At 38.3% G+C, this 14,806-nt stretch overlaps 1 protein-coding gene across 4 annotated transcripts in view; it reads right to left on the bottom strand.

Moving 5' to 3' along the window:
* Positions 1–8,452: 8,452 nt before the first annotated feature.
* Positions 8,453–14,806, bottom strand: part of LOC139151490 (myosin-10-like) — a 76,608-nt gene continuing 70,254 nt past the window's right edge. For all 4 annotated transcript variants that reach the window (XM_070724324.1, XM_070724323.1, XM_070724322.1 and 1 more), the window contains one exon: positions 8,453–11,271. In XM_070724324.1, the coding sequence (XP_070580425.1) occupies positions 11,154–11,271 (118 nt within the window). In that variant the 3' untranslated portion in view covers positions 8,453–11,153. The remainder of the gene's footprint in view (positions 11,272–14,806) is intronic.

Below are 14,806 nucleotides of genomic sequence, written 5' to 3'. Positions count from 1 at the left end.
CATCGGCGCCGCAGTACTGGAACTTTCTAAGCTGCTTATGTATGAGACGCATTACAATTACTTTCGGGCCCAGTTCCCTGGAATACGATTAGCCTACATGGATACTGACAGTTTTGTTTACAGTGTGCCAATACCCTCCCCGGACCCGGACGTAACTTTCAATGATATAGTCCGAGAAGATGTTGAAAAGAATGGTGAGAAGTCTATATATGATACTAGTGGGATGAGTGGACCATGGTAGCCCCCAACTTTCCGAAGATTAATAAAAAAGTGATAGGTAAATTTAAAGATGAGTTGAATGGTGAACCTATTCTTGATTTTGTTGGCATACGCTCGAAAGTGTATGCTTTTCGAACTCCAACTTCGGAGACGAAAAAAAATAAAGGGGTGAAAGATGTTTGTGTTAGAAAACATTTGAACTTTGAAGATTATAAAGATCTGTTTGAAACTGGGAAGAAGCCGGAGCCGGCACAGTTTGTACAGTTTGTACGGAAAAAGGCTGGAGAAATCCGTAGTGAAAAGCGTAGTAAAATCATGATGGCGCCAAATGATATCAAACGTGTGCAGTTATACAATCCAGACACGGGCGAATGGTTGGCAGAAACATGGCCGATAGGACGGACGACGGGTCATGGTTAATATTGTAAAGACATTAATCTACTATTTTCAATAGAGACCAGGGCATCACTGATAACATAAATGTGGGCAAATATATTGTCATCGCGAGCGACATCGCCAACCTTAATTGAGGTGTCTTTCTTCAGAATTTCAAGTTGAATTCCGTCCTTTGTGTTCATTACTTTTAAACCATTTCCATGAAACTCAATATCTTTTAAACTACGCAGATCGATAAACAGACAGAATTTATTCTTCAAATAATCGGCCTCATCTATATCAATTTCACACCAATCTTTATCTTCAGCAAAATACCGTCGCACCTCTCGCCAAAATTGTCTTGGTATCATCTTCTGAGCGTACACTTTATTTGCAATGCCTTCAATCATTACAGACACAGATTCAATGGATGGGTTAAAGAAAAGTTCACTGTTCAGTTCTGTCTGATTCTGATTTTTAGTGAAGAGTATAGCGATACCTCTAATGCTACGTCGTGGTACATTTATATTTTCATTGATAACCGTGTCCGATTCTTTGAATGGGATTGTTCTAAAATAATGTATATGCTCGTAAAGGTAACTTTTTCCACCGTTGTAATAACCAGCAGTTGACCTCGCGAGATCGAGGTCAGAATTGTCTCGTATTCCATTTGAATGTTTTTTAATTTATAATTGGTTGTAACAACCTGATTACTGACAAGTAATTGGGGGGGGGTGCCAACGTAATTTCCCATTCAATATGACTACCTAACGCTTTGGATATGCAACTCCATGGCCTGTCACGAGGGGATGAGTGAGACGAATAGCATATTTGTTTTATATGTGTCGAAAAGTAACTTATCGCCCACGACGTTTGATCTCCATCGGTCGAACCGCTTCTTAATTTTCTTAGATTTTCGTTCTGAATTCCGTACAGTGTCATGTTCGTTCTCTCCTTTTTATGTTTGAAGAGATCGCGATAACATTCAATAAGGTTATATTTATTCAAATCGAAAAGTGTCTGACCCTCAAATGTGAGTTTCATACGCTCCACCAAATTTTTTGCAACATTTTGTACTACTCGGTTATATTCATCTCCCATTACTTCGAGATCAAAAACCAGGTCGAAAGTATCTGGAACTAAGAGTACTCCGCTTTCTAACTTCGGACATCGTATGATAAGTGTCTGGCCTGGATCTGCCTCACTTGGATTATGAGCAATCACATGATGAGTTCTTTCTGACTTTGTTCCATTCGGTATTCGGTTGGTGAAAGTCGGTGATAATGTTCTATCGTACCCCATTTTCGTGTAATGTATATAGTAGAAGAAAAAAAGAAAATAAATCACATCTTACATTTCACTTCGTGTATATAATAACTTAGAAGAAAAAATCACATCTTTACGTAAATATTTCCGTCTGACTGAAAGATAAATCGATTGCCTGTGTCGCGAATCAATCGAAGAACCCAATATTCTTGGAGATGATGAGCCTCTTGGTCATCCTCAGTATCCTGGAATACAGCTATGAATTCTAGTCGCTTAAAGAAGTTAGTCTTTTGACATTCCTTCACGAAAGCTAATATGTTATGATATAGATTATCATCTTTGAGTCGGACACTGGATTTGCTCGAAGGATATGGCGATTTACCCGCCGAAGTTTGCACCATTCCAATTCGACAGAGAAACCAAACAGGTCTTTATTTTTAGAAAGAAACTTTGCAATATTCTTTTCACCAAACATGCCGATTCCGTAGGGGTGATATATTAATACATAATTTATTTATAATGACTAATGTTAAACCAGTTAAAAATATCCATAGCTGTTCTCCAACAAATCCGACAACCGATCCTGCTGTTTTTAATAGAAAACTGACGAGGAACCGATTAAACCTGGTATTGCAGCAGCACTTTTTGCGGCCAAGGTTTTTAACCATTCGCCAAATTGCTTTACAATTTCTTTCGCTTTTGTATATACTTTGGGCGGACCTGCTCCAGACCCGCCAGTTCCTGCTCCTGCTCCCCCTCCTCCCCCTCCTCCTCTAGTCACAGCCAGGGCAATTGTTGATATTGTCATTCCAAGGGCAGTCAGTATTGCAGCGATTGTTATACCATTTCGTTTAAATAACTCTGTCAGCTTCAGCCTGAGTGACAATTCTGGATCGGAAATTACATCACGAAGAGACCTAGTCGTAGCCAGACTTTCACGTGCCTCACTGATCTTACCATGTTCGTATTCAATTCGATTGTCAACTTTAGCTTCTCTTGTTATGAGTTCAGCTAGTAGTTTCTTGGCTTTTTCTTTTCCTTGGGTGTGATCTTCAGGAATTTCCTTTAACTGTTTTTCAGCTTCTCTTTTCAATAGCCTTATTTTAACTTTTTCGTTGTTAAGCTCGCCAAGACGCATATTCGCAATCCTTAATTCATCATTAATAGCTTTATATTCAGGGTTTAGATTGTTCCATTGTTCGATTTTATTTTCAAAAGCTTGTATTTTATCTGCATTACCAGAAGCATCTTGCCGTAACTCTGTCAGTTCATCTCTGTATACACCCATGTCTTCTGGCGTCATCTTCTCAGCTGGTATTTTATCCGCTATCACATCTTTAGAATGCGATGTATGACTCACATTTTCGGGCTCTCTATATTCATATACTTTATTTACAAATTCATTTCCTCCCGCTACTTTTTTTAATGTCTTGAGCGATCTAAATCCACGTCCTATATCTTTTGTTAGCCTGAGTTCTTTATAATACAGCTTTCCATCCCTAATCTCAGAATCCGTAGCCAATACATTTAGTGCATCCGGATCAGTAATCTTATTCTCCTTTAAGAATTGCCTAATCATTCTTAATTTTTTATCTACTCTAAGTTCAGTCAAACGATCAACCTGTGGGCTAGCCAGGGAAGGATCAGCTTCTGCAAAGGTATCATCATCATAGGAAAAAGTTGTTTCAGCAGTAGCGTCATCATCATCATTTACATTTGCATCAACGATATCCTGGAGTGGTATATCTTCTCCTCCTTCTGCCATATTGTATTTCTATATTACTACAATATTTTTTTATCCTCCCTTACATATACAGTAAAAAATGCACATCTCAGTTGTTGAAAGCGTTGAACAATTGGCTGATTACATAGAAAGAACAAGTGCTGCATATCGACGAAGTTATAAATTAATGGGTCGAATTGATATGGCTCTTAATATTACTAAGGGAATTCTTGTAAGCTCTGCTGTAATAGCAGCAATTCCAACAGTTCCGGTACTGTTAGCCTTAACTCCTATACCTGGCGTCGTTATTGATGTAATACAAGGAAAAACGGGAGTATCAAAAAGAAGAGAGAAATATAAACATTATTACGTTCAATATAAACAGCTGCTTACACAAATACAAGAAAAAGGTGCAACAACAGAGGCTCCGGGGTCAGAACTTATTCAGAACATATTTCATCAGGCGCTAGAAATACAAAAACAAGAAGGATTTAGTCCGCCGCTGGAGCGATATCTACGATATTATGGATTGAATGGATATGAAAGTTAGGTTCAGAAAAAATTCCACAGAAAATTTTTCTGAAAACTGTAGAATGACAGACATTGAACATGACATCACAAGTTACTAAGCAACATTCGAAGCCCGGTATTGCGAAAGCGGTATTGCGAAATTCCCTACTGGAAAGTCCTGCTGACGTCCCGATAGGGGTATTGCGCAACATCCCTATGGTTCCGGTAGGGGGAAAATCTCGTTACGACGACTCCAACATAGTGAAAAGGGAACAGCCAGCAGATAAAATTCACATCCAGAAACGAGAATCAGCTCCGATACGGGTCTTTGTAAGAGCTCCTGTACGGCTCCGGTACGGCTCAGTCAGAATCTATCTAACAAATGAGAGAGAGAATAGAATGTCGTCTGTTTTGCTCAGTGGGGGTGAGTCATAGCTACTGTATTGCGCAAGTTCCATTTGGAATGTGAATGACTCAGCAGGGAATTTCCCCGCTTAGTTCAGGACAATGCACTGCGCGCGTGAGTTCGTTGCGCGTGCGTGAGTTCGTATATAGGTCAGGGTTATACTTTAGTTACATGGATGGTTAATTTTTCCTTCACTTCATGTAGATAAATGAATAAAATGGGGTGTAAAATTCTTACTTCATCCCAGTTGTCCACGCTTTCTTTACTACTGACAAGTAAGCACTGTACTTCATTTTAACTTAAGTTACTGTTTGTAAAGAAAATGTTATCAATAAAACATTTGAAATACAGAAAAAACCTCCCTGTTAAATTTGTTTCATATCAACCGACTGTTATAAAACCGTATCTCGCGATGTTATTTCTGCCTACGCATGGCAAATGGAAAAGAAGAACGGGGGATCGATGCCTTGAAAACGCGTTTATCTTTCTTCTGCAGTGTTCAACATCAACGCTGAACTTCTTCATACATCTGCATAATTGTCATAACTCTAGCCGAGAAATACCAAACTGATTGATCACTCTCAACAGTTGTGCATACCATGTACTGGTCTTGTTAGTTGTCAAGTTAAACATGATGGCGCCAGATGACGATTTTTCGTTTAATCTTTTGAATAGATTAATAATTTGAATTTTTTTAAGCTCTTCGATTATGATGAGTCGAAAATAAAATGGGAGGAAGACTGTTTATGTTCTAATTATGCAGTTGTAATTATATGATCTCATAGTTTCATAAAGTTTTCTTATATGAGACGCTTGTCGACCCTTTCTTGCTGGAATGAGAGGAGGACAAGTAAAATGTTGCTAGATGTACACGATAATGATCGATTTATATACTGCGACATCTACATCGATGAGAATAAAAAGCAGGTAAGGGAAAAATGATAGAGTGGCGACAAATGGATTCTTAAAGCTCTATTAGATGTATTTTCCTTATATTTTCTTTTCTTAAAACACACAATTTCTGATTCAAATCCCACAATAATGGTGAAAAAATAGTTCTTGTCAGGACTAGAATTCTTCTTTCGAAAATAACATGCATTTTATCAGCAATACCCTCTGTCTGTGACGTAATACTAGTTATATGATCATGCTTGAAGAAAATGTAATGATGAAATGTTTTCAAAAGTTACAGCTATTATTCACAGACGATCATAATTGATCACTATCGAAAGAGTATTACGAGTCGGGATCAAATAACATCTTGATCTAGTATTTCATTCGATGTATCTTTTAGCATTATTTTTATGATTTTACTTTCAAGCTAAATTATATTACCATGCCCTGTCCATGCGTTTTAATTGGTCGAGCTGAACCACGTGACTGCCCACAAATACACAGTAATGGTTTGTTTTCATGCCCGTGAATATAGTAACTTTACGTCTAAAACGAAAATGGTGATTTGTACAAAGATCATAATCAACCACAAAATAAAATGGAGCATTTGTGGGCCAAGTTTAGACGCCTTTTTTCAAACAAATCTCGGGATTTGCAATTTTTTTGCAGAGCGCGCACTACTCACTGACAGGTTCTGGGGCCCCGTTGTCGTTCGCACGGGAAATTTTCGTGAATTTTGACGGTTTTTCGGGGTTCGTTAATAATGTAATTGAAATAACAGACTCCGCGCTGACCATTAACGTATATTTATGGGCAAAGGCCTAGAGGAAAGCCATAAGCCTCGCCCGTTAATTTGACCGTTAAGATTTGAATTTACTTGTGAAATGTTTCACAAAGGAATGGTTTCCTAATCGCAGTAAAAGCCAATTACCTGTCAGAGCGTAGAATTCAGAGAAAAACAGGTCAAACAAATTTCAAGAGTTGGAGGTTAGTGGGGCTTTAAGTAACGTGACAACAGTGTCCTTCAAGTGATATTTGTGATCCTCCTGATATTTGTGATCCTCCAGTCGACACATGGATTGAATCGTCTTCTGTAAGAAATTTTTAGTGATAGTTTCCCTCTTGCTCACAAATACAGTAAAATCCGAGAGTAAGCCCTTGAATACATCAAAATGATAGAATAAAGACAAATACAAACTAAAGAAACCCCTACTACACTGTAACTCTTGTGGCCTCCGAAAGACCGCCTGCCACCCGGAAGATGATCTTTGGAATTATTGATTTAGATCAAGATTGCAGACTTTCTCTATGTTGTATATCGTGTTCAAGGTATTTTCAATCTTTCTAATTCTGCTTCCCAAACTAGCTAGCCAGTAGGATGAAAGTAGAAGCTTTTTATAGGCCTAATACAAAATTTGTGCTCTAAATACTGTTAACTTAACATACATCTATATCAGCACGACTCATTCACCAAGTTGATCACACTAATTTGCATGTTTTTGGGAACTGGTGACTGTTTCAAACATGTCTAATTATTATTTTTTCCTTTATGAATACTTTGAAGATAAATTATACTTATGTTTCCGAAAGGAGAATTCGGCACCCAGTATGTAGAGACCGTGACTTCTTAACATCCGAACATTCCCGATCGTATATGATTATCATTGGCATACATTTTATGAATCGGTCAATGCAAATGACCCTGGATAAAGCGTTCGCATTAACAGAATGTTTTTTGATCTCCTCTCTATTTCGAAATCAAACCTTATCACTGGTTAGGCAAGGAGCGACGTGCAGACTCAACGAGCGGTTTGGCCAAATTCCCGTTTCATTATAGCCCATTGGGTCTGCACTCGGTAGCTACTGACTGGCGACAGGTTTAATTCTTGCATTTGTTGCACAGACAAAAACTATGGTTGAGGTTTATCACATATCACTTTACAGGTAGTTTTTAGCTACAATAGACTACAGTCTATAGAAGCTATTGGGATTGGTATCCGTCCGTCGTCGTCCGTCTGTATGTATGTCCGTGTGTGAGGATGTCTGTCCACTCAAATATCTTGAGAACCACAGTACTTACAGATTTGATATTTTGATATTTGTGCAGATGCAAAATATGATTATGAGAAAGTCTTTTTTATTTGTTTTTTGATATCGTTGAAGATATGCAAATTAGCTCAAAAAAGGCGTTTTTGGTAAAAAATCTTCTTCATAACCGCTGACACCTTTGATATTTGGTGTACAGGTCCCTGGGGATGACCTAAGTTGGATTTGTTCACATTGTGATGAAATATGCAAATTTGTATCTTTCGGGAATTTTTTTGTCATTTTTGGTCAAAAAAATTATTTCATCAAAACCGAATGTCTGACAGCTTTGATATTTGGTATACAGGTTTGTAGTGATGAACTGAAGTTGATATATCAAAATTATGATGAAATCTGCAGTTTTGTAATTTTGGGGCAATTTTTGCCACTTTTGATCAACAAATTTGTCCCCCCCAATATGCTGATCTGATAGCTTTGATATTTGGTACACAGGTTTGTAGGGGTTATCTTATTTATAATGCATTAAAATAATGATGAAATCTGCAATTTTGTATTTTTCGGCCAATTTTTGCCATTTTTATAGGCATAGATAGCAGTTTTCTATGCTGACTATTGATGATGTCTGTGTTTATTGGGGGCTCTGTAAGTATGAGCCATACTGAAACAGTTCTCCTGCCATAAGAATACACTGTATTGCCGAAGGACCTCTGCTCTCACTTTATCAGGTATTATGCTATCTTGACGGTTTTGTAATGGTGAAAATTGTGGATGGTTTATCACTTTTCCAAGACCCAGTTGAATTTTTCTAGGACTTTCCAGGAGGCTAATTAACGATTCAAGGAATTTCCACGCTCGTACAACCCCGATTTCCATAGTTAGCTCTACTGTGCAATTAGAAAATTTAACATGTTACAGGCACTGGCCATTGTGAAGCATTTCAAACCAGGGACTTAGCACAAAACACACTGCTAACACCACAATCGCACAAGAAAGTGACAAGATGCAAATCTGACTTTGAGTTTTATATGGAAATTTAATGCAGTTTTATCACAGACATAACATAAAGACTGTATACAATATGCTGGGTTTCGAAGTAGCCTTTTTATACGGTTAAACCACCTAACTTTACTAAAAAAAAACACCAAAGAAATTTTTCATATTCTACGCAATAAGTGTACTACTGTAAATACAGGCAATATGTTTTATACGCTGCAAAATATCAAGATATATACCAGTTGACATGCATGCTGGCTAAATAATCACCTATTGATCAATTTATTTTGTTTTTTGAGGCCTCGCAGGTCTTGCTCAGTTTCAACAGTTCAAAAGTTAACTATATTGTGTGGTGAGGCATTAGAGACAATGAAATATTCATGTCATGAAATTGACAAATCTGTTCTCCTCTGATGTCATGCGGGAGAAAGTAACATGATCTTTCAAGTTCAACACTAAAAGCTTGCAAATGGATGTCGTTTCAGAGATGAAATTCACATCCCTGTGGCTACACAAGTCATTCTAAAATATTCACAGGTATCGAAAAAGCTCCAACCTGTCTGTAATACCTAAAAGGTATCGGGCAAGCTATGGAGAAAAAAAAACGACTATCAATTTTTTTATCTAATGCAGGTAGATATTTCAAAATCTGAACACTATCAAAGTCTTCAAACGCCAGTCTCTTAATGAGCCCTAAACACCCTCAACTGTCTCTTAACTAACAGCCACAAATAATCTCATCAGTAAATATCATTTGATTTTTAAACATTTGTATGTGATTGCATGTAGTTTACCATCACTTGCCGAACCCAACATCCCAAATCACGTGTATATCGCACTAATATTGTCTAATTCAACGACTCTCAGCTTTTTTTAATGAAGCAATTTTTATGAAAAAAATGTTAATGAAGAACTGTGGAAACCTTGTAAAAACTTTACATGCTAGTAATCTGCTACAAACCTGTCTGGTTGCATAAAAAAGAGAAAATCAACTAACTCCCTCCCAGCTTAATAAGGCAACTAGGCCTTCTTCCGTGTTTTCACTCTCAATGGAATGTACCATAATCTCTCCTAAAGATGCTGGGTTAAGTCCATGTTACAAGAAGCTTTTTTTTTAGCTTCTTTCAAAGGGATTCCTATCTGTCATGCACTGTGTCTGTTTGAAAAAGTCCCAATGGTGCAAGCCACAGGGACTCTGCCTGCTGCAGTGTCGGAAAAGCAGTTTTGCGGGAAAGGTATGCCGGATATCCGTATCAATAGTCATCTAAAGTAAAATCCACAATTTTTTTAGTCTGCATCAAGACTTGCTCATTTTCCTTTGATCCCAATTTGACACCTTTCCATCACTTCTTCTACGCAGTCTGTAAAACGTATATACGTGGTCTCTACATTCATATCTGACACTTCTCCAAAAATATATAAAATACCAAAACTTGCGAATTTTGATTTCTTCAGCTTGTTTTGAAACAAATCATTTTTTTTATTGTGCCTAAATATAATATAGCTGAGGCAAAATAAGAAATACATTGTAAAATGATTATTTAGAAGATTTACACTAGATCTAGCATGCATTATGCATAATAATATATGTGGCACCAATAAGTAAACACCATCTCTCAAAGATTCTCCGTAAGATTTCTTAAGTTTGGTAAATTAGCTTAAACAAACTACACAAGGGAGGGGCGAGTTTTTGATGTGCTCTCTTTGATACCGTTTCTGTTTCACGTCTGTAAATGCAATTTTTTTTTTTCAGGGGTTGTTAGCAAACTAAATAAAATACCTATACCTACACTCTAATGTCCTTACAATACTCAGCCATTCTGCTCAGACCCTGTTCATCGACTGGCGATAATGGACAGGTGGTGCCTCGTTCAATTCTATTCTCAAGACGGAACATGGCCGAGCAGATTGGGAAAGGAAAGTGAGAGAATAAAAGCCTCAAAACCACACCCTGCATACATGACACAAACAACTGGAAATCTTTTCACAAAACTAAAATATCCTCATACCCGATGACACAGAACCATTTCTTGTTTATCCGGTGTGCAATGTAATTATGTACCATATTGTTAACGTGATTACGCATTCATTCACCAGTTGTTTTTTAAGTTCTAGATGTAAACTACTACATCTAACACTTTTTTTGGCAAAGTTGCTTGTTCAAAGTTGTCTTTTTTTCAAAGTCACAGAGCAAAAAACATTGTGTATATCTACCACTTCAAGCTCACAAATCATGATAGAAAACAGTATAAAAAAACCAACAGTTTGTACCACGAGAGAGTAACACCAACTATCTATCTAGTTTATACTTCAACACACTCCCCTAAAACTGTAGGTACTATGGAATGATCCCATAAGTCAGGACTCTGCAGGACGTTCCATTATGGAAGAGAAATAGGGTAGGAAAGGTTGGTATTCTGTCACTTTCCTTTCCTGATAGTCTTATTCAAGTTAAACCACCACTAAGGTTTGCCGAATTCCAAGCTCTCCGATTGCAAATCAAATCTGACAATCACGAAGAAATCAGAAAAGGTTTACACTAAAGCTTATTTGTGCTTTCAAATAAAAAAGAATCATTAACTGCCGCTTGGACTATGATTACGCACTCTTTGATTTTTTTACAGTTTGAGAAATATTAATAACTCATTTTCAATAGTATACTCTTATAAAATGCTATAAATTTTGTGTAGATTATTTTCCCTAGGACTTGTCTCGCACGGTTTAATCGTCTTCACCGTCAGCTAATGATGCGTCCGGGCTGTCTGATACGCTGCTGGCGTCCTTATCGGCTTGTCGGCGTGAATACGCTCTACTGCTGCGGCTTGTAGTGTCACCTCGCCTATGAGAAAGAGAAGTGAGGAAACGGTTAAGTGCAGTCTCTACATTTCAAAGGACTGGCAATCATGGGCAGAATTATTGGCCACTGCCATTACAGCTCTGCTGTATATCCTGATATATATAGGATTGTTGTGCTTGGTGGACTGGTTTGGGTAAAATGATTTGGGAACCACCAAAACATTTCATGGCTATCCTTATATCTTTGTACATGCTGCTTGGTATCTGTGGTTGTAACATCATTGATTTGGTACATTGGAAAACAAATGTTGTATGAAGCAGACTATGTCTGTGTAGGTTTGTAATTAATATAGAGGGCGCTGTGCATGGAAGTCGGACTTATGCTGGGTAATGGGTGTTGAGGGCGCTTTGTCCTCTGACGGACTCAAGGGTACAAGTTGTGGAAGAAGTCTAGGTAGGTATAGATGGGTGTTGAAGTTTCTGAGTGTACTTTGTTGGATAAACTCTCTGAACACAGTATGGACGGAGCCTAGGTAGGTGCACAATGGGTGATGAGGGCGCTGTGTTCTGTCAGCCAAACCACAGGTTATACAGCATGGCCCTCGTCTGGGTGGGTGTGAAGTCAGCATTTCCATTACAATTTCAAAACTTGCGTATGATTTTACGCAACTGGATTTTTATTTGCGTAAAATGTATCAAAAATGCGTACGGTAGGAATCGGTATCTAAATTGAGTTGGGCAGTCTTTCCTGTAGAACTTGGGGGTTTCCTTTAATGCGCATGCTCTATTAACAAAAAACAATAGCCTGGGGGGCTTCAAGGTACATGTAGCTGAATACTTTCAATGCCGTGATGCATGTCTCGTATACAATCGTTGAGCAGCCTAATGACTTCATGTTCTAAGAAAATACTTTCTGAACACAAAAGTAGTGTTTTCAAAGGGCCAACAAAAAGCAGATACTGGTAAAAGTCCTGCTGGACCTGAAGAATGCAACCCAATAAAGTCTAAATCGTCATCCATAAACACTTTCCAAATAACATGCAACGTAATGACCATTAACTGTATTGTGTTACCAACAACGCAGACTCGATCGATTCTCGATTTCTTTGCATCTGTAGTGTCATTGTCTGTACAGAACTGATTGACATGACGCTTTGTGATGATGAAATACAATGTTGCATAAAGAGTTGCGGTCCACTAAATTCTAAAATGTTGCAATATCATGATAAATGTCACTTGAAAGCAGATAAAAATGTTCTATTTTTGTCCTGCATTGAACCACGTTCAGGCAATAGTGCGGGCCAAGTACATCCGTGTCATGGGGCGGCATTTCTCAATGCGTATTAGTTTACCCAGTCGTGATTTTTTTTTGTGTATTTCAGAACAATTTTGCGTAAAATACGCAGGATTTTGCGTTAACGGAAACACTGGTGAAGTGCTGTGTTCAACTGACTATGGGTACATAAAGTGGACAACGTCATTGTAGGTTTGTAATGGGTGTTGTGAGGGCACTATAGCACTAATTATTGGTACACAGTGTGGACAATGTCAAAGTAGATGTACAGTAGATGTTGAGGGCGCTGTGTGCTTGGTACACATGGTGTTCAGGACACTGTGAATTCTTTGGGATCAATACAGTGTATGCGGGAGTGTTTAGCACACACCATGTAACCTGGATGACTATTTTAGGAGGAAAAAATAACCAAGCAAACTGTAGTGTGCGAAGGAACCGTCACTAAGATGACAGTACAAGTTGTTCCAATACATATTTCATGACAGTCTTGTGTGGAAACTAACTGGAGTGTATCCACAGAAATTAAAAATATTTCACCCTAGCTTGGATTACCGATGTCAATGGTCACTGACTTAACGTTACACTGAAACACAAGTTCACGGTCAGGCTGAAATTCAGTTGCTGAGATCAGACAAGCTGCTTGCTAACAAAGCCGAATAAGCAAAAAACAAAAGGAGTCATTTTGATTGTCACACTTCATGTGATGGCAGTATTCTTCACAGCAGATACAGTATAGCTTGAACTGCAATGAGGTGCATCTCACTCTGATGCTAAATAAATTTCAAGGTGCAAGTGTGAGATTCAAGTTTACGAGCCAGAATAGAATATTTTACCTTTCAAATTATGAAATGAAGGGGCAATCATGAGTTCCGTGTGTTTCTGAAATGCACATACATATAATGCAGTAGTGGAACCACTGGAACCTCTTTCAGTGTGTGTACTACAAACATATTACTGATCAAAGTTTTGGACTTGAACTCAGTATTTTCATCAAAGCTGAAGTGAAATTTCAATAACATGTTTCTGGCTTGATTGGCGTTTAAATGCTAGATTGATCATCATTCTTTCATCCTGTCTAAGGGGACATGTTTTGGACTTCGCTGTATAACAGTTAGCTTAATCTGTGCAACTACTGGTGATCACAGCAACTGGCATTATCTACAAACTTCGCTTTGTACACCTTATTTTTCACAAGCACTGTCATTCTGATCAAAGTTTGCTTTTAACGAAATTGTTTGGAAATATGACCGAGTATGGTTCAAAATCATTTAGTCGTTTTGCTCTCATTCGTATTCATATTTTTGGGCAGACTTTTCAATCACATCCCTGACGTCTGCCTGCCATGAACTACACGGCAGTCGCGGCATGGTACCATGTCATAAGTTCACGAGAACCAATACAAAATGTCAGTGAGAGTTAACAACAAACAAACAAACAAACAAATGCAGGTCAAAGGTAAATAGCAGACACCACAGGAAAAAAGCCAGCATTGGAGTTGACAGCAAAATTCAACCAAGCCCAGAATAGTAGCAGCATCAGTCGACCGTCGGCACGGTTGCACAGCCACAGAAGTCAACTGACAGCAGGGTTGCAATAGCGTAAAATCACCCTTAGCAGCATCGGTGTGAAAACCAAGTGAGGCGTAGGGTATTTGGGGTTACCAAAGCCCGGGGTATTGCTGGATATAGGACAGGTAAGATGTGAGTGACATGAAAACATAACAGAGCTGTGATGTGATGTTATTCGACAGCAATGCAATGGCAGGTGGTTGGTTAGCAGGTAATGAAGGGTTAGAACAGTGAGCAATAGCAACTCTTTTTGTTAACTATCACTATCAAACTCTAAACTTTCAAAAAGTTGAGGTTACAAGATGGTGAGAGACAGTATTGCTAACAGCTACAATAGCAGAGGTTAGGTTTTAGCATTTGCAACTAACTACATTTCGGGGTTTTTGCTGCAGTTGGAAGGGTCTCACACACAAGCAGAGAACATTCTGTTAGTTCTTCAGTCCTTATGATATGATATCCTGCCTAACAGAAGCCAGGCATGACGACTCTGTCAAAGTGTGCCATCATTCATCCATTACTGTTCACTGGTGCAGAGTTGGAAATCCCTAACCCTAATTTTACTCTACGGTTACATTCTCCTGTCGTGCATTTTCTTTGGCTTTTCTGACGATGATGAATGAAACATGCACTTAAGTTATGATGTTAAAACATTATGTGATGGTATGATGTCAGGGAAACCCCCTCCCACTCTCATTTTATTTTTTTGCAGACACAAG

The sequence above is a fragment of the Ptychodera flava genome, chromosome 15, assembly GCF_041260155.1.
Source record: "Ptychodera flava strain L36383 chromosome 15, AS_Pfla_20210202, whole genome shotgun sequence".
Classification (NCBI taxonomy): Eukaryota; Metazoa; Hemichordata; class Enteropneusta; family Ptychoderidae; genus Ptychodera; species Ptychodera flava.
This window is presented reverse-complemented; position numbering and strand designations above follow the sequence as displayed.